The sequence below is a fragment of the Halichondria panicea genome, chromosome 4, assembly GCF_963675165.1.
Source record: "Halichondria panicea chromosome 4, odHalPani1.1, whole genome shotgun sequence".
Taxonomy (NCBI): domain Eukaryota; kingdom Metazoa; phylum Porifera; class Demospongiae; order Suberitida; family Halichondriidae; genus Halichondria; species Halichondria panicea.
Window position 1 is genome coordinate 3,768,781 of NC_087380.1, and position 23,982 is coordinate 3,792,762.

The following is a 23,982-nucleotide window of genomic DNA, read 5'->3' on the forward strand; positions in this document are numbered from 1 at the left end:
TAGTCACCTCCTACACACAGTGAACACACAGTATTGTGCATTTCAATGTGGCGGTACTATAATTCCAACTCACCATGGTCCTGAAGTCAAACAGGTAGACATCATTGACCCTACCACCACGGCCAGGTTGTTTCCCTCCAAAGAGGACTGCCCTGTGCTGGTCCACCATAGTGAAGGTGAAGCTACTACAGGGAGGAGGTCTCTCTCCTTTGAGCACAGGGGACGACCAGACACCTGAAAGTTGGGGTGGGGTAATTAGAGAATGGTACAATGTTACACCATCCTTGAATGATATGAAAGCAAGAGACCAATTCGTTGCCTATAATGGTTGTAGGCAACTTTGTGCGTGCGTAGCGCGAGGGACTGGCAAACTGCCTATCAGTCACTCGTCTCAGCTGCAACGAGCATTGCAGCCTATCAGATTGCTCAACGTCATATTAGCCCGTAATTTTAACAGCACATACACTTCAGGGGATTCAGTGCATTCCATAGCAGCTAAATCTCATAGCAAAATATAACCGTATTATCTATAATAATATTCATGTTTAGTAGTGTCATACAATCTATTACACTTCCGCTGAGACGAGTGACTGATAGGCAGTTTGCCAGTCGCTCGCGCTCGGGCGGCTGTCGCCGCCAGTCTACAGTAAAGTTATGTAGCTCGAGTTATGGCTAGTTTGACCTAGACTGGCGGCGACAGCCCCTCGCGTAGCGCGAGGGACTGGCAAACTGTCTATCAGTCACTCGTCTCAGCTGCAACGAGCATTGCAGCCTATCAGATTGCTCAACGTCATATTAGCCCTGTTATTGTAACCGCACTTACACTTCAGGGGATTCAGTGCATTCCATAGTAGCTAAATCCTCATAGCAAAATTTAACCACATTATCTATAACGATATTCTAGTAATAATGGAAAAAACAACAGCAATTAGTTTCTACAAAATGTACAGGCCCAGGGAACTACAACTTGTGTGGTTTCCCTGCAACAGTGCTTATGGAACCAGGCTTTACAGTTTTTGCACTTCACCATCGATTGTTTATCTTTGGGTTCTCGACATAAACAAGCAATTTCAACCTGCTTTGAAAATTTAACCCTGTTTCGGCACCTACGAATTCCTGTGCTAAATGTGGTAAGCTTGCAGTCTTCAAGGCACCTGGCAAGATGAGATCGAATAGAAACTGTGTTGCCAAATTTCTGGATACATGGATCTCTATGGCAGCAGAGTTCGAAAGCGATAGCAATCGCAAGCACACCACAGTCTGATCCATTTGACTGCCTCTGAACATCCATCATATTGATGGATAGTGTGGGCGTTGAACAGGAGACAAGGCTACATACAACCCGTACGGTGATATTCGAAGGTCTAGCAAATATCGTGTCATACACATTCACCGTACCTTCGTCACAGCCCACATTCGATACAACACACCAGTGACTGTTACCAACAATGATAATTTGCACAAAGATCTGATCCTTGTGACAATCGAAGGCCTGACGCTGTGCAAGCGTAGGTGGTTGCAATCCCTCCATCAAAGGAGAGTGCTGTAGCATTAATAGCTGAGCAGCAGTGATGACCCTGTCATTGAGCCAACCACAAGAAGATACTACCTCTTCCTTTTCTGCGATGGTTAATTTGTATAAACAGTTCTCCATCCATACTTTTTCACTTGTAGCAGCTGTGGTAGGGCCATCATCTTCGGAAATGTCTACAACGACAGGTTTGGGAATGACACACTTGCACTTAGCAAGGCAGGCAGCTTCAAGGGCGGCAGCAGCCAAAGAGATTTTTGGAGAAGTGCGCCAATTCCCTAGTGAAAGGCTGTGGTTACTGTCACTCAAAGAAATTGTCAACACTTCTGGGGAATAGCTTGCGTTAAGAATACCACCGCCACAATACAACCGAAAAAGATTGCCTACTTTTTTAGCAATCCGACAGAGAAGGTGTTGCTCTCCAAAACGACTGCTGTGAAGATAAACGTACATGCCAACCTCTAGCCTGTCCGTCTTGTCTAGATTACTGCCAAGTAGATTACCACAATCTGTGTTCACACCCGATGGCGGTTCGTTGATGTGGGGTTGTGTTGCATTGGTTCGATCGTTGATTTGTGGTTCGGGTTGTGGTTCGGGTTGCGCTGCATTGGTTCGATCGTTGATGTGTGGTTCGCTGATGTGTTTGTGAGCTGTTGTCAAAGTATTGCAATTGCATTCACTGACATGCTCGTCTGGAATCTCATGGTCACTATGTGCATCACCATCAGAAGTGACAAAATTATGCTCATCTGGGACACCATCGTAACACTCTACGTCTGAGTCATCACTATCAGTAGTGACAACATCATGCTCGTCTGGGACACCGTCGTAACACTCTATGTCTGAGTCATCACCATCAGGAGTGCCGTATGTGTCACGTCCATGTTGGTCTGTCCAGAGAATGCGTTGCTGTCGATCTATCACTCTTAGCTTCTTCAGCTGCACTCGTCGTTTTTTGGTCTTTTCTGTTTTGACTCCGTCAAGTACTTTCTTCCTCTGTTGATTTTGCTTGGACAACACCTCTTGTACACCTTCGTACAATGGTAGATTCAGTTTTTTGTAGAGCTCGGTTTTCCAGTGATAGTCAGCCCCCTGTTGTTGATACTCGTGTGTCATGTTGGCTTGCAATAGGCCGAGGTTGGTTGAGACAATGTAATGGAGCCTCTCTAAGAATACGTGCTTTTGTCTAAATCGTATCAGAACACTGTGTGAACTCTCGAGCCAATTGGAGTGGCCACGCTTCAGGATGGGGTGGACTAGCTTGTCGGCCATTTTTGTTCTCGTCAGGCACTCAATTTTGTATGCTAGTAGGTGAAAGGGGCAACGTAATACCTCTTTCGTACGATACAGTTTCCCTTCACACTCGTGGTGATTTTTATCGGCACACTCGCCGCAGTTACATAGTGTAAGGGGGTGAAAGTCACACTGTCGAGCAACCACTCCGTCAGATTCGAACTCGCATTCTTTACAGGTGGTTAGATAGTGTTTTTCACATGTTTGTTCTTCCTCCCATTGGTGCTCATCCTGTACGTGGTGTGTTAGATGACTGAGTCGTCTTGAGAAGTCAGAGGCAGACTCGCAGGTCGACAGTATGGTGGAGAAGCTATTTCTCGAACGCTGGCAGAACACGTCTGTCAGACATCCGCATCCTGCCTTACAATTTTTGGATTTGCAGTGACACTCGACATTAACAACTTCTGGAAAAAATTTTTTCTCCCTGTCTTGTAGTGCGGCAGTGAACTTCTTTTGCTTGCCTCGAACCATCAGTAGCTTGAGGTGAGACTTTGCAGCATGACCTCCGCACAACATGATTTTGGCACCGGGAAACACTTCTAAGACACGTTTGCTCGAAGAAGAGTCGCCATCTTGCCAGTGGACTTCAATGTTCAAACCCTCTGTGCGTGCCACATTCATCAATTGTGTTGCACTGTACCCTTCAGTTGACTTAGATGTGCCTTTGTACAGCGGTTCTTCGATGATGTGGTCTCGGCCTTTTTGGCACAGATGTATAAAATATAGCAGTGCTCCGTTGAAGTAGTTTCGTATGGTGAATGTGGAATTTTTGCTAAAGAAACCACGCGTGTGCCAGACACCATCGGCAGTAGTAACAGCTCGTGTCCATGATCCGAGTTGTTCCTGGCTCATGTTTTTCATTCTTTCTTTCTCTCTTGAGCACATTTCCTCGACCATTTCCTCCACTACAGGGTGCATATCCCTTATAGTTTGCATAAATGTCGGAAAGGACACTGCCGCCATGCCAAGGATATCAAGCACCTTCCTGTATGTTGCATGTGTGCATCCTGCTGTAATGAAGGCCACCTGTAGTGCCCTGCTGAGTTTGCTCTGTCTGGTTGTGGGGTGATCCGGAAGAATGGCACTGTCAAAAGTATAATACTTTGAGCATCTCTTGCATCTATAGATTATTCGTGCCGCTCCTCCCATTTGCTGAGTTCTCGCTTCAACAGGAATAAGCCCTCCACGGCAGCCCGTTCTTTTGCAGCCTCTGCTGACCTTTTGAATGAAGCTGTCCACCTGTCGCATCTCTGCGATTGTGCAATTGTTTGGAATATCTGGTAAAGCGGGCAGCTTGATTTTAAACTGTCGTAGTGGTGTTGGAAAGTACTCCGATTCTCTGTCTGACCCGGTATCGGTATCGGTATCGGTTGAAGTCATCAATACCTGATTGAAAGTACATATAGAAGAATAGTAAGTGTACTTAAAAATGTGTCATAAAAAAGGTGTCCCATTGTTGGTCGACTAGCCCTTTGCGTGGCCTATGCATTTGCTTACCTTTGTTTCATACTGACGTGTATACTGACGTGTTCTTTTTGGTGTATACACAGGTTTTGAGCTATACGGTTCTGTGAGCCTTTCCGGTCCCGTGTTTGCGCATCCCTGAGAGGTAATGTACATATACGTGTTTATATGGTGCTTTTATATATGTATAATTATACATGTAGCTGGCACGTTGCTTTATATTGGCGTACACTGGTAAATCTGCTAGCATGCATAATTGTTGCTAAAAAGGATGTCTATATAAATTAATGGCTGCTGCTCTCATAAAACAGTGCAGTTAAAGTGCAGAAGTAACTAGAGTAGCAACACTCTATCTAACCCTAACCCTAACTCTTATATTCGAGTAAGCCCAGGGTGCCATACAGCGGGGAAGGGAGGATATCCCCCTGGCTCCATTTTTCCCCTTTCTATCATACATTTAGATGTATGATTGTATATATGGACAAAAATACTAGCACTGTCACTGTCACTGTCATCTACGTGATCTCTTACGAGACAATTAAATAGTCCATATCTAAATTATAGGTCAAGGTCTAAGAGCACATGGTATGTTTTGCTGACTCATGCACATAGAAAAATATAAACTCAATTTTAACACCCATCCATTTAGAATCGGACCCCCCATTTAAAATACGAAAGGCAACCCCAAAACCCACCAGAATTTACCCAAAAAATTCTGAGGGAGCATTCCCCCAGATCTTCTTAGGCGACGGTGCACTTTGCGCACCGCCACATTTCCCCCTCCTACATGTACTTCAAAATCCTGTATATCACCCTGACTAAGCCAGTTTCTACAGTATGATTTGTTGTTTAATTATATCTGGCGTTATCTTACCTCTGCTCCCTGCATTTTGTGCAGGCTTGGTTTGGGTGTGACTTGAATGCTTTGTCTTGGAGTTGATTGTAAATCGGACTCCTGTTGCTCCTAAGCAAGAGTGAATAACATCAAATTTGCCTGGACTGTACATGATGTGCTGCATTTATCTATGTGAGTACATACACGTAGTAAATGTGTATAATATTATATATAATAGGATCGTTTACTCAGCTTGTGTTGTTTACCTTCTCCAGATCAGTGGCGTCTTTTTGAGAGAGGCTGTCGTCAATTTCCTCCTCCTGAAAGTCAAAGTAATGGTTGCATGTACATGTATGGTGTTTGCTGATTAGTTTAGGATTACCCTATACAACAACATAATTATATTACATAATTATTGTCTGTACAATTATATGCAACCCTGTTGTGTATATGTATTTGTAATCCTACAAAGATACACTTGAGTTTCATACTGTGATTACAAATGTTCTTGCACCTGTTTCAGGCAAGAATCTTCATCTGAATCTTCATATGGAGTGAGGCTGTGGGTAGGACTCTGCGACAGGAGGTCAAAGGCACTCTCCTCCTGGGTAACACATTGCACTATTCGATAGCATACGTACGTACTACACTAGTACACGTTGCCAATGTGTGCATAACCACATTATCTTTAAGTCTAGACCTGTATAATTATAGTCTCGTCGCCAAGCCAATTTTTTGAGAAATAGGCCTGAGATAGATTGTATCTGGGCATGTCTATGTGTAAAACATGCTCCTATTAATTGAGTAAGTCATTGCAATCACATGACATGTACGTGGAATACGATTCGTTCTAATTTTCTGTAAAGATGCACGTAACTTTCATACTGTGATTTATTTACCTGTTTCAGGTCAGAATCCTCCTCTGAACTGAGGCTGTGGTTAGAACTCGGCCACGGGTCGAAGGCACTCTCCTGTGAAGGTGAGTAAGTCCTTGCAATTACATGACATGTACGATCCGTTTTAAATTTCTATGTATACCGTATATGTGACAGGCGGGGAAATCAATATAATTATAAGTATCTACAGTCCTTCTACTACCTCTCTGTAAAATCTGATGCCCTCAAATAAAACAGCCCATATTCAGTGCAATAGAGCTACTCGTATAACCTCAGTTAAATTTGAGGCTACATGAGGTATATACGTATAGTGCTTTTATGAAAGATTTTCTCATGGCAGAATTTGAGTTTGTGCAGGTGAAAATTACTTACGATGACCAAGTACATACCAACAAATGCTGTGACGTTAATCCCTAGTACATGTACATGTATAATAGTTGTGTGTGCTACAGGGTTAGGACTGAAAGATTGATTCAATTTGAATTGTAAAGGGTTGAGGTGTTAGTAAACGCCTCTCTCGAATTGTATACCGTAAACGTTGAAATTTTCGACGGGTGTTTAATTTCGTTTTTTTGTCCTTGGACTCAACGCACGAAATTAAATATATACGTGGGTGTACGTGTACGTGGTAGCCACACCTATGTTAATATAACGGACGAAAATTTATGCGCACGAAATTTAAGAATTGTGGGCCTAGTGCAGAAAGTGCGAAATTTTGATGCGTCGAAAATTTCAACGTTTACGGTAGCTTACTCTGCCAGCAAAATGAAACATTTAGTAGCCAGCAGCCTCTGATCAAGCATATACTGCACAAGACTTTTATACCCTGATTGCATAATTTACCTGTTTCAGGTCAGAATCCTCCTCTGAACTGAGGTTGTGGTTAGAACTCTGCGACCGACCCTCCTCCTGTGAAGGTGATTAATTAGTAATTGCAATTAGTGTGGGTGTATTCTAGCATACTACATGCGTACACTGTGGTTGTGCTTTGTTGTAACCATCACTCACCTGTATCTCTCGCAGACATCTCTTCTTTGGAGTAGGGGTGGAGTCGGACTCTTGCAGCCTGGCCTGTTCAGAGTACTCCTGTAGTTAGTATCTCGTAAGTATAATAATTATAACCACTCTAGCTATTACAATGCATATAATATTACAATGTATATACCGTATATTTCAAGGGTGTAAATGTTTGCGGGAATGCCTTTTGAAACGTTTTTGCGTGAGTTATCAATGTCCTATAATGTAATAAAGCGCTCAATTATATATAGGTAGGATCGATTCACATAAGTTTGACTGATTAATTCGTTTCCAATTCCTCTCCACACTATCTACGTGTATGCTAATTGTTGTTTGTGGTGAATGTGCCCAACAAAATAATTACATGATGTCCATAGCAAGCACCAAGCACTCTTATAAAAGCAAAATAGTGTACGTACTATATATTTATAGCGACAAATTATGTCATGCAGGATGTAAGGACATACACACCTGATATGGGTCTTGACGGCAGAAGCTGGATGGCTCGGTGTCATCAATGTCCTATAATGCAATAAAATATATATAGGTAGGATTCACAAGGCATGCTTTTGCTACATGTAGCTAAAAAACGGTCAATTGTATTTTCGATTGCCAGCTATGGACATGCAAATTTGGAGCCAAAGGGGCCCCTTTCCCCCTCCCCTGTATGACATCCTGAGTATCTATGCTGTAACGTGTCCGACTGTAACGTGTCCGATACGACAAAGTAAATAAAGGGCTTCTAAATCCACATGGACACACAGTGTCTAGATACTACTGCTCTGAGGCACTTTTCCCATGTACTTCCCACGTATATCTTATCAACTAGTGTCTAATTACATGTATATAGCTCAAATATAATTATATAGCGACAAATTGTGTTTAATCATGCAGACAGCAGACGTACATGTACAAACCTGATATGGGCTGGATGGCTCGGTTGTTGGGGTGAGAGGTGAGTCCTATAATGTAGCATATTTTTCTAAGCTCAGTTATATATAATTATAGGATTCACATAGACTGATGATACTGATTAAGGAACCTGTGAATGGGGAAATAAAACAACGCACCATGCGTTTTATTTCCTTGTTGTACATACTGTATACCGTATATGCTTGATCAGGAGCCGCGGCTACTAAATGTTTCATTTTGCTGGAAGAGGAGGCTACAATTCAAGAGAGGCCACTGTTCAAGAGCGGCGTTTATTAGCTCCAGATAATTTAGTTTGTCATCTAAAGTTGTTTTCACCTGCATAAACTTGAACTCTGCCATGAGAAAGTCAGCACTAACAAGCTGCTACTTGTAGCTAGCCTCTACACAGGCTCTCCTTTTTCTGTTCTTTATCACAATCGTTCAATAAGATAAAATACTGTATTAATCGTTCAATGAGATAAAATACGGTATTAATTGGAGGAATAAAGAAAGAAATAGACGTAAAGTTAGGAAAAAGGAGAGCCTGTATCGGGAAGTCGCGTGAGGGTAGAAGGGTGGTAGAAGGGTGAAAATGAGTGTGGGCATGCTGAGCTAGAGATGTTGGACTGCCCACGCAGAGATCTATGACTAATAAAACTTTGCCTGCAGCAAGCTGGACATGGACTTGGAACTGGAAGTTTGCAAGCACTAGAGCTAGCTATACCTTAGGCTTAGCTAGATGATCTACTAGTCTAGATTGTGTGTTCAGATTCTATCCTATTCTATGGAAGTTTGCAAGCACTAGAGCTAGCTATACCTTAGGCTTAGCTAGATGATCTACTAGTCTAGATTGTGTGTTCAGATTCTATCCTATTCTATCAGACTATCACCTTTTCTTGTGTCTTTCTACATGCTATAGTCTATACAGGTTAGATCAAGAATAGCTTAGTCATCATTATCATATAGCAGGTAGCTACTGCCACCGGCCAGAGCTGGCCACGCTGGTTCTCTGATCTGACTTGCAGCACAGCTTGGTGGTTGTCTCAGTACAGTCTTATTAAAACTCTGAATGCGTGGGAGAATATCTTATGTCACGATTGTGGGCTACATATCGCCCACGTTCATAAAAATCCTTGTGGATCACGCGATTTCCCAAACCAGGCCTTACTTTTTCTTAACTGTATGCCCATTTCTTTCTTTGCTGCCTCACTATGTCTTTCTATGATTTATGGATGAACAGTGACAACAGCAAGAAAAAGTAAGGCCTGGGAACGAGGCTAACTTGTAGCTACGTACATGTAGCTAGCTGCTAGTAATAATTTTTTGGCTGCCACATGCAGAAATGCTAGAGTCAAAGTTCACTGAGGCTACTATTTGAGAGCGGCTACTAAATGTTTCATTTTGCTAGCAAGGGAGGCTACTATTTGAGTGCGGCCTTTATACAAGAGCGGCCTCTGATCGAGCATATACGGTATGCGTAAAAGAGGCTACAATTCTACAATTCGAGAGAGGCGATTAATACGCTGGCCTATAAAACATTCCAGCACCTTCAAGTTGCTCTTTTCACCTGCACAAACTCAAACTCTGCCACAAGAAAGTTTTTGTAAAGCACTAACAAGCTTCTACCTAGCTAGTATTAATATGGCTGCCACGTGCAGCCTCAACGTTCACTGAGGCTACTATTTGAGAGCGGCTACTGTACAAGGATCGGTACAGAACTGACATAAGCGTTCTACATGTATTGTCGCTCAACAGTTTTTAATCGAAAGTGCAACAAAACGTGCAATCGTACGGTACGGTAAATTTCTACGCTTCGTATGGTGCCAAAACGGTTAAACCTACAGTAGTACACGTTACCGATGTGTGGCACCTTCAGGAACTACAATTGCCTAGTTTACCTTGGAAACGAATTTCAACCACGCCCCCAGGTACCCCAGGCCTATTTTTCGACCTACCATTCCATTTTAAAGAGCAACTGGGGACACTAGACCGAGTTTATTGTTCATTACATGTATGCATGCAACCCTCCGATTGAGAGCATACAAATAGTGTTAAACTTCTGCAATCCTACAAAGATGCACATGAGTTTCGTACTGTGATTGCTTACCTGTTTCAGGTAAGATTCCTCCTCTGGAGTGAGGCTGTGGTTAGGACTCTGCGACAGGTCAAAGGCACTCTCCTCCTGTGAAGGTGAGCGAGTCATTGCAATTATTATGGGTGTATATTTGGTATTTGCTAGCATATACATACATGTACAATCATTTCTCACCTGTATCTCTCGCATCATTGGAGTAGAGGCCGAGTCGTACTCTGGCAGCCTGGCCTGTTCTTCAAGTTTCTGTGTAATAATTATCGGAAAGTGTACATTATGTATACTTGTTGTGACAAAATAATGTGTTCACATGCCACTCTATTGTACAGGGTACAAACCTCTTCGTCCATGCTGATTGCACTGTGAAATCTTGCTTTGCACTGAAATCTTGCTCTCTGATACAGCTTGGTGAGATGTGAATAGCTTCCTGTTCTGTGTAACCTTTATAGCTGAGCTCTGTGGTTTCTGTGGTTAGTATGACCATGCAGCCCCTTACTATTTTTATCATACATCTTGCTTCATCATGTCCAGCACCCTTTACTATTTTTATCATACATCATGCTTCATCATGTCCAGCACAGGTACATTGTGGTTCTAAATTATTGCTCAATTTCTATTCAAGATCTATCTTGTTTATTTAAGACCTACTGCCCTTTGCAGCTCACTTGGAAGTTTGGAGCAAATAGTAAATTGCAAAAAACCACTTGAGATAAGTGTAACAGTTTACACAAGTAAACCACAATACTATAGAACAAGGGACAAAGTATAAATTTTGGAACAGAAGATTCAGATCTTTATGTGGATATTAAGTATATACCTTAGTACAGTTTTCAGCATAAACTACTATAGTTGGGTAACCATGAAAAACTAATCCTTATCAAGAGGGCGTACTGTGTCATTGTGGCAGAGAATTGGAGACTGGTTCAGTAGCAGGCTGTTTCTCAGCCAATAAAAAATAGCTAGACGAACAGGCAGTTATGTCATAATCAAGCTACTCCTACAGCCCAAACTTAGTACTTATAGATAGAGATTTGGCCAAGTTGTGGTTTAGCTGTAAACTGTTATACAGTGGTTTTTTGCAGTAATACTATTTGCCAAAACTTCACGTGAGTTTACGTGAGCTACAACAAATAGCGTGAAAAACTACAACAACAAAACATAAAGATCTGGTCTATTCCAAACTCGGTCCCTTAGAGGGCTCTATAGTATTGTGGTTTACTTATGTAAACTGTTACACTTATCTCAAGTGCAATTTACTAAACTTCCTAGTGAGCTGCAAAGGGCAGTACCAGGACTTAGCATAAACTTCCCTGTAATGTGTGGTTAGCTATTTTTAGGTTGTGATATCATACCAACCAGTTTGCAAGTTCACCTCCTACATGTATGTACATGCAGGCTTATACCTAATATACTATACATAGCCCCCCCCCCCCCACACACACACAGGCTTATACCTAATGGGACCACCCCTATGTGCAAGGTGTGCATACTGTACACAACTTCTTCCCCCCCCCCCCAACACACACACACAGGCTTATAGCTAATGTAGTGTATACAACTCCCCCCCCCCCACACACACAGGCTCATAGCTAATATACTGTATACAGGCTTATAGCTAATATACTGTACACAACCTCCCCCCCCCCACACACACGTACAGGCTACACTGTACACAACCTCCCCCCCCACACACACACACTCATGGCTAATATACTGTACACAACCTTCCCCCCCCCCACACACACAGGCTCATAGATAATGTACTGTACACAACCTCCCCCCCCCCACACACACACACACTCATGGCTAATATACTGTACACAACCTTCCCCCCACACACACACACTCATGGCTAATATACTGTGCACAACCTTCCCCCCACACACACAGGCTCATAGCTAATACACTGTACACAACCTCCCCCCACACTCACACAGGCTTATAGCTAATGTACTGTACACAACCTCCCCCCACACTCACACAGGCTTATAGCTAATGTACTGTACACAACCTCCCCCCCCCCACACACAGGCTCATAGCTAATGCACTGTACACAACCTCCCCCCCCCCCACACACACAGGCTCATAGCTAATATACTGTACACAACCTCCCACCTCCCACACACACAGGCTCATAGCTAATATACTGTACTCAACCTCCCCCCCCCACACACACAGGCTCATAGCTAATGTACTGTACACAACCTCCCCCCCCCCACACACACAGGCTCATAGCTAATGTACTGTACACAGGCTCATAGCTAATATACTGTACACAGTGTAGAGTAGCAACACTCAGTGAACAGGTTTTGCTACGAACTCTTCTGAAAAGGCTGCAATGGCACTCGAAGTGAGCAAAACTAGCCATAACTCGAGAATGAAGCTTTATTTTATAAATCCACGAATTGAAATCCAAGAAAACATGATTAGAAGCCTATAGAAACTGCACTTCATTGATCCTTGAGCGGCTGTAGCAGTCTACATACACACACACGGACACACTACCGTATAGCTCGCTTCCTGTTCTGTGTAACCTTTATAGCTGAGCTCTGTGGTTTCTGTGGTTAGTATGACCATGCAGCCCCCTTACTATTTTTATATCATACATCATGCTTCATCATGTCCAGCACAGGTACATTGTGGTTCTAAATTATTGCTCAATTTCTATTCAAGATCTATCTTGTTTATCCAAGACCTACCAGGACTTAGCATAAACTTCCCTGTAATGTGTGGTTAGCTATTTTTATACTTATATATTTTTTATACCTAATGTACTGTACATATTGAACTGTGTTGCTAAATATCCCCCCCCCCCAGCTGAGGGCACCCGCCTTAGACACGACTGACGGCTAGCCACAGGGATCACTCGATTATGCAGGAGACGATATTGGGACCACCCCTACGTGCAAGGTGTGCATACTGTACACAACTTCCCCCCCCCAACACATACACAACCTTCCCCCCACACAGGCTCATAGCTAATATACTGTACACAACCTCCCCCCCCACACACAGGCTTATAGCTAATATATATACTGTACACAACCTCCCCCCCCACACACACACAGGCTCATAGATACTTTACACAACCTCCCCCTCCCCACACACACACACACACTCATGGCTAATATACTGTACACAACCTTCCCCCCACACACACAGGCTCATAGCTAATATACTGTACACAACCTCCCCCCCCCCACACAGGCTTATAGCTAATACTGTACACACACCCCCCCCCCACACACACACAGGCTCATAGATACTGTACATAACCCCCCCCCCCACACACACACACACTCATGGCTAATATACTGTACACAACCTTCCCCCCCCACACACAGGCTCATAGATAATGTACTGTACACAACCTCCCCCCCCCCCACACACACACACTCATGGCTAATATACTGTACACAACCTTCCCCCCCCCACACACAGGCTCATAGCTAATACAATATACTGTACACAACCTCCCCCCACATTCACACAGGCTTATAGCTAATGTACTGTACACAACCTCCCCCCCCCCCCCCACACACACAGGCTCATAGCTAATATACTGTACACAACCTCCCCCCCCCACACACACCAGGCTCATAGCTAATATACTGTACTCAACCTCCCCCCCACACACACACAGGCTCATAGCTAATGTACTGTCACAGGCTCATAGCTAATATACTGTACACAGTGTAGTTGAGTGACTAAGTTCTGTGATTAGTCATAATGAAGGCTAATGAAGGTAGTAGAGCCTCACACCTATTTAGTAGCATTTTTGAGAGCATGTTCAATTCCTAAACTAATAATATTGAGCTGTAGCAGTCTACACACACACACATGGACACACTACCGTATAGCTCGCTTGCGCATGCGCACTGGGGCATAATGATGTGCTCAGATATTGGTTTCTCTGACAATGTGCCCTCCTCCCCTATTGTACAGATTGAGGAGCGTCTCATCAAGTCTCCACCTGTCCATTACTGCGTGGACAGTGCTTGTGTGGGGTCTCGTCAGAAGGGAGCGGGGTCGACACCTCTATGGACACCATACCCCTCACCACTATCAAACTAGGGGGCACTCCACAACTTGAGGTACACACCTCCTACACATTTATAGCATTTTATATTTTTTCTGAGTGTGGATCAGCTGTCACTATATAACCTACCCCCCACAGACTGTTCGGAACGAGCTACACATCACTAATCAGGTGATGCATCTGAGACCCCCCCCCCACAGATATGACATACCACCGTCACTGCGGACATTAAGACAAGCAACTTCACCATTGTGAAGGTAAATAACACATCTCATGAGCTAGACCAAGACCACGCTCATTTCTCTACGCTAGCTGTAGAACATAAGCACCACCATAATTTAGGCGCCAGCTAGGCTTATTCCCAACCAGTTTGCTGTATGTACTGGCTTCCCCCCCCCACACACACACACGCAAGCTTCAACATCGTATGACATGTACCACAATTCTAGTTCATACAGACACAGACATTATACAGACAAAGGTGCAAAAGACATTATATACAGACACAGACATTATACAGACAAAGGTGCAAAAGACATTATACAGACACAGACATTATACAGACAAAGGTGCAAAAATCCAGCTTTATGCCTGGGAGCACTATAGCAAGGGCATGTAATAGAAATCATCTGCAATAAATAGTTCCAAGTTCTGAATGTATTACTCTTTAATCTTCGTCTGTCTCATCTTCAACTGTCCATGTGCTTACCCTACGCACTACGTAAGAGAGTGCACAATATTATTAATGAGGTGGGCATAGGAAGGTGCGTCTGGGTGACGAAATAGCTCTTCAAACTGTAGTGTGTTGTTTTCGAAATCTATTATTAGTTTATACACAACAATCATCGAATGTACACCAAATGTGATGCCCAAACAAGTAATTTTTTTTGTTTTTGCTAAACACGTTTCGATATGGAGAGGAGGAGTCTCCCACAATGCGGAATAGAATGAGTGGGTGGCTGATAACAGCATGTTTGCTCTCAGCTGCGAATCGATATCTGGTTGAGATTTCGATGTTACTGATTTCAACACTAAGTTGCTGGGTCCTCTATATTCTCCTACACCCAGAGGACTGTCCGTGCAATCTGCCTCATCAAACTCATCTTTCAAATGAATTACTAATCGACCAGATCTAGTTAGTTGCCCAAGCTTTTCAATGTAGAAGTCCCCACCACCTGTAAAGGGGCATATATTCATATTCGGAACATGAGGTATACTCGGAACATGAGGTATACTCGAAACAGTTCGACCGACTCACAAACCGTTCTTTGTAACTAGATCAAGTGCGGCAAGATCTGATTGTAAATGGTCAGCACGCACAGATTCCAAAACAGTGCTACCCCCCCAACTCGTCAAGGTTGCTCCATCCTGTTGTTCACTTAGAAGAAGCTTTCCATCTTGTTGGGGTGTAAATTGGTGAGGGTATCCAGGATAATGATAATGGCCCGCAGAATTATTCATTTATTCTGGATGACAGCGTGCGAGAAAGTTAACGCAGTCATCTTTGTTAGCGTGTACAGTGACACAGTCTGTGATTTGGTGATTTAGGTGATCTGTGTTAGAGCACCCAGCAGTCGAAGTGTAAGAAAAAGCATACACATTAAGTGGTGGCCCTGAGAAAGATTTGATACGACCAAACTTGCCGGATATGAATTGTCGTGGCACAGCCACATGTTGTTTTCTTAAGTCCAATACCGAATACATACTTTTATCGGAAACGGAATATGGTTTCAATATCCATGGAAATGGTCCCATGGCAATGAAGTAGGCTGTGACTTTTCTACTTGTATTGACCACCTGCAGGTGTTAACAGTTTGATTCATAAGTACTAGCAAGGGCGGATAAATAAAGCTAGTGGCAGTGTATAAAATCTTGTTTATGTAGACGTGCTACTTTCGTGAACAACTCAGCCCCTATAATGGTTAGGTCGGAGCCACTATCTAGCACACCTACTGCTGGGACTCCTTGAATCTGGACTGTGGCTCCTTTAGCACTACTACCCTGTGTACCAGTTGAACCTGTTCTCCGTCTGAGTCAGAGAGAAGCATTTCTAACATGTCCTCCATCCTATCAGATGCCTCAGGTTCTAACCCACTCATAGTCTGCACCGGGGCTGATTTCTGGCTGCCTGGTAGATTTCTACCTCAGCTCTCTAGCTGTGCGTCTAGAGGGGCAGTTGTTGGCAAAATAACCGGGTTGATCACATACAAAACAGGTACGCTTATCGCTCTTACCATCACGTCTCTTCTCATTGAGGGTGTTGGTAAACCCATATCCTCTAGCTGGGAAGGTCTGGGGGGGTGGCTTCTGATACTGTTTCCTCTTCCTCAATTCCTGGAGCCTACGCTCCTCACTCTTTGCTGCAATGCATAAAGCTGAATAGGAGTCAACGCCAGATACGCCTGGTGCTCTCATTATTTTCATAACGCAACCCCTCATGTAGTTGATCGTACAACAGGGCATCTCTGGCCTCTGCATTGATACCATCCCGCCCATAAGCTATGCGGAAAATCCGTTCTAGTCTGCGTATAAAGTCTCCGACACTTTCTGTTTCTGACTGGACCGTGTGGCGAAAATCCTGTGCTGCTAGGGTTTTACTCCCTGGATCCAGTCTACACTTCAAAGTTTTTACAGCTAGTGAGTAAGTTGTCTTATTACTGTCGCTGATTAGCTCCCACTCCTGCAGGGCTCTACTTCGTAAGTGGCCTGCCAACTGGAGTAGGCGATCGCCTTCCGCCCATTCATTCCACGTGGCTGCACGTTCTAGCGAAGGGAGCCAGTCGTCAAACCTAATGGCTTCATTCTCCCCAGTAAATGGTTCCACTGGTGGGGCCTTGCCTCGTCTATGGGCGTTACTTCTACGGGGTTGCTCAGTAAATATGTCCGATACAGTGGGAGATTCTCTTTCTCTTTCTCCGGTTATGCTAGGGGGACTGCCTGTACTAGCAGCCCTAAGATGCTCAATCTTAGCTTCTGCTTCGGCTAATTGTTCATCAAACTCGGCCAACAATGCACATTGCTGGCCCCACAGTTCCTTGACCCTAGTGTTGGCTTTAGCAAGCCGTATCTTAAGTTCACTCACCTCTCTCTGAAGGCACTCGTTCAGAGAGCAGGCTTCGTCTAGTTGAGCGCGCAGGTCTCCGCCTCCTTCGCGTCCATCCTCTTCGGCAGGATCCTCTTCAGCAGGGACTTCTATCTGCAGAAACACTCCTTCAGCATCCATCAGCTCAATGGAGTCTTCATCCAGCCTCACTTGAACGTTCCTTGGTTCGTGTCCCAACTCTTCCAGCTTGCCCTCCAGCATAGGGTAGGTGTCTGCCCTCGAGGCAGTCCCAGGTAGCCTCAGCTCCACGGCTATGCGTTTGATGACATCAGTCGGGAGCCTCGAGGAGTTCAACGAGTACAGTCTCCCTCGAGGTCTAGCACTTGGCAATAGCCCTTCGTCTCCAGTCGTCTCCTCGACGATTTCCGTGATCAGGCTCTCTGAGTCGTCTGCCATCTTGTTACTTAGCTCTAAAAGCTAATATCCTTGTGTAAGGTTAGTCTCGGCAGGTACCTCCACTGTTAAATAGCTCAATCACTCTTGATCATTAATGTCCATTTTCCACATGGCAAGACTATCTACACGCATGCGCACAACATTATAATAGGAAGTCAACTATGTACACCCACACTAAGTGGGTGTACCTAATAACAAAGTACTATTACTATAGCGTTCATCGTTACATCACTTTGTTACATACACATGTACTTGCATACTATTTTTCCATAATTAATTTAGCCAATTTCTTATAATGGGATGTACACGTATTTACAAGGGATGAATATTATCATACCTTTAGCTTTGCTTCTTACTTGAGAACATGAATTGCCGCCAACAGATATCTTAACCTCTGTTAAGGAGGGAATGTAAAATTATGATGTAATGTCGAAAATAAACTCTCACCTGTTTCTGTGGCCGGACGCTCCGATGAAGCTGGGAAATCTTATGAGCGTGGGCAGTTCTGACTCTGCAACAGGCATGATAGTACAACGAGTGTGTGTGTGGGTATATAAATTCATCCTTACTGACAGTAGTCTCAAAACGCAAGTTGACAGGCATCTCTACCTCTGTTAAAGAGGGAATGTAAAATCATGGTGTAATGTCCCAAAATAAACTCTTACCCGTTTCTGTGGACGGACGCTCTGATGAAGCTTGGAAATCTTGGAGGCTAGTGGGCAGTTTTGACTCTGGACATGGTTGATACAACAAGCGTGTGTACATGTACATGTATGTTTAAGTTGAAACCCTGAATATCACCCAAGTTGTCTGGACATAATTATATGTGCGTGTGCTTGGGAAACGGCATTATCACTATACACGTACTTACTGTACATGTACACGAGATCATACCCAATAGACTTATAATCTATAAATGCACATTGTTGTTAATTGTACTGTATTTGCAGATCATAATATACAGTACGTGTAGGTACACTGTAAACATGTACAGCTAGTGCACTATTAATGAGGTACCGTCAATTCAATATGAACTTTGCACTCAAAGCATTTCTTCATCCTCTTGGAGCATTCTACAAAACAAATACATGTAATAGTGTTCCACGAATATTATGTTCTGTAATTTACAGCGGGTATATTATATTTTTATTAGCTGTATTGTACCTCTGCAGAAAGAATGGCCACACGGTTTAATTGCAAAAACACGTCCTGGTTTTTTAGTCATCACACATGAGGCACTGTATCGCAAAACTTTTCACAGGTTTCTGGATATAAAAAAATGTATAATAATAAATTATAGAATGAATACATCATAATTCAGCTGACCTTGCAACCTTTGCACACATTCCACAAAGAACGGAATGATTACATGGCTTGAAAGTAATAACACCACATACGAAACATTGCACTTGGGCAGACTTAGAGGCTATATATATAAAAAAGACAAAATAATAGTGACAGTCATACGGTACGTGTATATGTACATGTACACATGAAAATAAAATGACAGAACAAGTACACATGTACAAAATTGGCTTACGTTTAGTGATTCCCTTTGGTGCTTGTTTTTTCCCCTGGTCAGATGTTTCATCACACTTCAAGCCTACACTAGCATGACTCGAGATAACTCGGTTAGCAATTGTGTACAATGGCACAGTTTTTAGCTTTGGTGTAGGTAGATCAGCTACGTTACGCAGTGCTTTGGGAGGTTGTGGAACACAAAAGGTTGGAGAGGCCAGGAGACGTAAATCAGATGAAGACATCATGTTATCAGAAACAGCATACCGTTTGAAAGGTGTGAATGTCACATTAGGAACAACATTGTCCCTAGGTTTCCTAGCCCCAGGGAAATAAATTGCTGTTCGGTCTAGTGGGTATATGCCTGTAATCGCAAATCCTGTGGCAATATTAGAGGCATGCAGTTATAGACTCTATCCATGCTTTCGAAAATAGTTGAACAAAGTTGTATGTATTGATTACGTAATCGTGGCACACTAGTTCCAATGGGCTTTAAAAGGCCCAAATACACCTTTGTCTAATGGTTGACTCAAATGCGTTGTGTTTGGGGGTAGTGTGAATAGGATCACTTCATTCTCGGTAGACAGTTGGATGGTATCTGTACAGTAGTGTGAACTGTGGCCGTCTAATAACAGCATGAGTGGTCGGCTTGCAGGAGCGTATCGAAGAAATATCTTTCGGAACCATGAATGGAATAAAACACTGTTCATCCAGCCTTTGTCCGATAAACCATAATCAGTTCCTGGCAGTTCTCCGATGGTCAAATCAGGAGACAGAGTTTTTCGTCTCCATATTATGTATGGAGGTAGGCTCTGACCTGCAGCACTGACACAAGCAGCAATTGATACTTGAGATTTGGAGCCACTCGACACACAATATGGGTTCTTTGATCCACGACAATTAACACTTTTGAGAGGTTTCAGATTCAAAGGAAAACCCGACTCATCCATATTATAGATAAGATCAGGGTAATCACAAAGGCCAGTTTCTTTCAACGTAAGACTCAGCGTAATTTTTGAGGTCCTAAAGCATAGCTCTAGCTAGCTAAGTGAAAACTGAGCTAGACCACACCCATTTTCTCTAAATGTCTATACTAGCTGTAGAACATAAGCGCCACCATATTGGCTGAACGAATTTTGGGGGTTCTAAAAGATGCGACCCTTGGATTCGGAAGTGGAATTAATTTTGTTGGCACTGTAATTACATCAACTATGGTAGTGGTTAATCTTTTCGTGGTTGCTGCTTGCAGGTAGGCAAGGTCGCTTCATTCATGGCTAAAATATAAAGACGAAAACCAACCGCTATACGATATTTTAATGCAGCAAAAATTCTTGGTTCAGTGCAGTATGGTGCTAAAATTAGAGTCAGTGGCGCCTTTTAATATGTTTTATAATCCACACACATCATTTAAAATGACACATAGAAATTGCTAGGGAGTAAAACATACCTTGATCCATTGTTCAATACCTGTAGAAGATTGGCCATCTTCTGTCTTCTTCTAGATTCGAATATTCTGGCTCATGTGTGCATGTGGTCAGATCAGAGATTATGTTATAGGCCTATAGCTATAAGCGCTATAATATTAGCGCTTATAGCTGGAGTATTGCTGACTCAGCACTTTACAACCCTCACAAAGAAATGAGTGTAGCTCCGCTTTGCAGGGTCGCCTGATTCTGGGAATTGCTCCACTCTGTACTGCATTCTATCTACATTGTACTCAGCTTGTGTCAGTTTGTGTAGTTTGGCAGAAATGGGGATCGGTACGTTCTGGCGCAAATCGAATTATTTAGTAGTTTTTTCAAGTGATCACTGCTCGGACTGGAAGTGACTTGGCCTATCCAAGTTTTCGCTAGATAGTAGTCCCATAGCCATCTGTTAGTGTGTGTAATTAGTTTGAATCTATCTTGTTTTGTTCGTGCACTACACGCCCTTTTTCCTGGCGCACTTTGATGTCTGACGGAGTTCGGCGACTTACTCTAACTGTTATGTGCATTTGTAAGTAGTATACAAGCTGACAAACGCATTTTCTTTTGTGCTCCTGAGTATTAAGTTAATTATTATACATACCTTTGGGAGAATAGCCATCTCGCAATAGTTTTCCAATCTTGCGACTGGGCTGGAGTTTCCGATCTACCTTAAGGTGACATATTTTAACAGGTAGATTTGTTTGCGTTTTTACAGTTTTGTACATTTTGCTGGTATAATTGTTTGTGAATGTCGATCTGGATACATTAAACAAGAGGGCGGCCAATTATTTGCGAGTACTAATTTTTGCGATTTTACTCCATTCGCAGAAATAGCAGAAATTAATACACGCGAAAATATGTCACCTTAAGGTATGTCATATATATCAGTGCATAATTATAGTCTGGAGCGACAAGCTTCTACTGTATCCGGTCACCCTCGAGGTGGCTGTATCTCAGGAAATAGCCGCGGCTTAAAACGACCTTACCTCGAATTTAATGACTACTTTTGCGGTTCTTATCTCGAGGATAATGCAATTTTATTTGCTAAACCACTGTCACCGTACTCTGTGACTCTCCTTCGGTGAGATCGGCCACCCCGAAAGGAAGTAAGAAGAGTTCATAAAGAGTGAGCATTTTTGGAGAATTTCATCAGCACACATTTTTGAGAATTAAAAGAGAGATTCCATTGTTGCTCCAATCATTCAGCCATTGTAGTTCTATTGTATCGGAGGTTGATTTCATCTGATGAGAGCATTTGGTGTCATCTGCAAAGATATGAATACTAGAGAAGTTAATGCTAAGAGGTAGATCATTGATATAGACCAGGAAAAAGCATATTGGCCCAAGGATACTGAGTTTGAAGAGAAGTTCCTCATGGGGTATATACTCGATCAAATGCTTTTAAGATAAAAAAGTATATTGTGTCATGCTGGCATATTTTTTCTAGGGACTCTTCAACGCATGACAAACAAGGTTGCAGGTCTCTCAGGAATCCATGATTGGCCATGCAATGAACCCAAACACCTTATCATAATAGCATATACTTCTACAATCCTTTCAAGAATCGAGCATAGAAGGGAGATTGGTCTGTAGTTTGAAATAAGGCTTTTGTCTCCAGACTTAAATATTGGTGTAATTTCCACTCCTTGGGAGCTTGCAGCTAGCCAGGCTTATTTTAAACAAAATAATGGCTTCAAATGGCTGCAAGTCAGCAGAGCCTTGCAGCTCTCTTCTCACTCTTGCAGCTATACCAATAGCTAGCGTTCTAGTGCAGAGCTAACTGCTAAGTAGAGTAGCAATACTCGGTGAACAAGTTTTACTACGGACTCTTCTGAAAAGGCTGCAATGGCATTCCAAGTAAGCAAAACTAGAAAACATGAAAAACTAGGCATAACTCAAGAACGAAGCTTTATTTTGCCAATCCACAAGTACGAATCCAAGAAAACATGACTAGAAGCCTATAGAAACTCTTACTTGCACTTTGTTGATCCTTGAGCAGCTATAACAGTCTACACACACACAAACACCGGCACTAACGTATACATTGCTTGCGCATGCGCACCGAGGCATAAAAACTTCCTCCATTTCTTTAGTAACATGAATTGTTGACAAGATATTGGCCACATAAAGTGGTGTATGTCACTATTACTCCCCAGTCAACAACACTGTCTGAAAGAAGAAAAGACAATATTGTGTGGTCAATTATGGCTTTATTTATGCTTTATGTGGTTGACAAGTATGCCAGGGACTTCTTATAATTATTATATTATGACGCGAGGCCACACCTATCTATCCTATCATCTAACCACATTTCCTTGTTTGTAATGTGCCAAGTTGATATAACGTGTTTGATCTAAGTATGTTTGACATAATAATGGCAATGTTTTGTACATTGGCAGGACGATACAGAATCTGCGTAGTAAAACACTCCATCATCTAGCGCTTTTCATGACCATGAACTCATATTTCACTTAAAGAGACAGCTTTGCATGTGTCATGTCACGTGACCATTTGATGGGTGGAGTTGATTGAAAACCGCTTGTCTAAAAAATACACCTCTATATTATTACAAAACTCACCTCCTAAAAAATTGCGTCACCTATTTTTTCAAAAAGCACCTCTGTAAAAAAAACCGGCACCACGGCGCACCTCGGGTTAATAATTGTGTGATTATGTGCAAGTACTAACAGTGATTCTGTTGTGTGGGGAGTATTATACGAGGTAGTCAATCTACAACCTCTATGTTTAGTTCAGTTCACCATCCAATTCTCTGACTCTGGTTTCCTGTGGAGATACAACCATAGAACTAAAGGTATATGCTTGCAGTGGCGCACCATGTGATGGTGTGCAGTGTAGGCAGCCTCTCAATACACAGGCCTTCACTGTATACATGCATGCAATGCACTCTACCCCACCCACCCCACACTTACCCCCCTCCCCCCACCCACACACATACACATGCACCCCCATGCACACACTGGAGTTGGAGTCTCTCCTGCCCGCATGCGTACGACCTGACCTACCAGCACTGGACCCAGAGGCAGAGGAAGTGGATTGATAGAGAGTGAGGGGACGAGGGGAGTGGGCGGGCACAGAAGGTGGGCGCTCTCTACAGTGACACCCTTAGGTCTATATTCACCACTTTATTGTATTTATGGACTGATTTTGTGTGCTTACTGCTATTAAATTGTTCGTATAACGTTATTGAATTATTGTTATTTGTGAACGGTAATACCGTATAGCTGGTAATCTTCGTGGGGCAAAATATTCGTGGTTTTTGTGGTTGGAGGTCTGACCATGAATATTTTACCCACGAATAAAGCGACCTTGCCTACCTTTACCTACAATCCAAGCAGCAACCACGAAAATATTACCCACAAAATGTCTCAGTATTGCTGAACTACGAATATTTTGCCCCCC

At 43.0% G+C, this 23,982-nt stretch overlaps 2 protein-coding genes and 2 long non-coding RNA genes across 7 annotated transcripts; 1 reads left to right on the forward strand and 3 right to left on the reverse strand.

Moving 5' to 3' along the window:
- Window positions 1–90: 90 nt before the first annotated feature.
- LOC135335416 (uncharacterized) lies at window positions 91–10,633 on the reverse strand. Of its 4 annotated transcripts, XM_064530899.1 has the most exons (13): window positions 10,379–10,633; window positions 10,218–10,286; window positions 10,056–10,130; window positions 7,954–7,998; window positions 7,508–7,558; window positions 7,028–7,105; window positions 6,863–6,928; window positions 6,023–6,094; window positions 5,638–5,727; window positions 5,390–5,443; window positions 5,163–5,252; window positions 4,322–4,426; window positions 91–4,210 (listed from the first exon to the last, which is right to left on the reverse strand). In XM_064530899.1, exons 1-13 carry the CDS (start codon window positions 10,388–10,390, stop codon window positions 929–931), a joined length of 4,089 nt encoding a protein of 1,362 aa, XP_064386969.1. In that variant the 5' UTR covers window positions 10,391–10,633; the 3' UTR covers window positions 91–928. The 4 variants fall into 4 exon arrangements, with proteins under 4 accessions (XP_064386969.1, XP_064386973.1, XP_064386971.1 ...); XM_064530903.1 differs by lacking the exons at window positions 10,056–10,130; window positions 10,218–10,286; window positions 10,379–10,633 and adding exons at window positions 8,285–8,672; window positions 8,766–9,226; XM_064530901.1 differs by lacking the exons at window positions 10,056–10,130; window positions 10,218–10,286; window positions 10,379–10,633 and adding exons at window positions 8,107–8,672; window positions 8,766–9,226.
- On the forward strand, window positions 5,138–23,880 carry LOC135335430 (uncharacterized). The gene is made up of 14 exons (XR_010394503.1): window positions 5,138–5,315; window positions 5,399–5,455; window positions 5,647–5,731; window positions 6,032–6,102; window positions 6,872–6,936; window positions 7,043–7,121; window positions 7,489–7,583; window positions 7,931–7,991; window positions 10,065–10,138; window positions 10,370–10,448; window positions 12,858–12,950; window positions 13,986–14,134; window positions 14,218–14,336; window positions 23,546–23,880. It is a non-coding gene; the product is annotated as an uncharacterized LOC135335430 (long non-coding RNA).
- On the reverse strand, window positions 16,010–17,728 carry LOC135335425 (uncharacterized). The gene has a single exon (XM_064530915.1). It carries the CDS (start codon window positions 17,576–17,578, stop codon window positions 16,466–16,468), a length of 1,113 nt encoding a protein of 370 aa, XP_064386985.1. The 5' UTR covers window positions 17,579–17,728; the 3' UTR covers window positions 16,010–16,465.
- LOC135335432 (uncharacterized) lies at window positions 18,044–20,525 on the reverse strand. The gene is made up of 5 exons (XR_010394505.1): window positions 19,119–20,525; window positions 18,905–19,004; window positions 18,743–18,843; window positions 18,244–18,651; window positions 18,044–18,189 (listed from the first exon to the last, which is right to left on the reverse strand). It is a non-coding gene; the product is annotated as an uncharacterized LOC135335432 (long non-coding RNA).
- Window positions 23,881–23,982: the final 102 nt, after the last annotated feature.

Excerpts from the sequence above, each read along its gene's own strand:
- LOC135335425 (XM_064530915.1), bottom strand. The coding sequence starts at position 17,578 with ATGGCAGACGACTCAGAGAGCCTGATCACGGAAATCGTCGAGGAGACG.
- LOC135335416 (XM_064530899.1), bottom strand. Across the intron at positions 5,728-6,022 it reads AGGATTCTGACCTGAAACAG|GAGGAGAGTGCCTTTGACCT; the intron begins GTAAATAAATCA and ends TGTGTTACCCAG. Across the intron at positions 4,211-4,321 it reads CACGTCAGTATGAAACAAAG|GTATTGATGACTTCAACCGA; the intron begins GTAAGCAAATGC and ends ACTTTCAATCAG.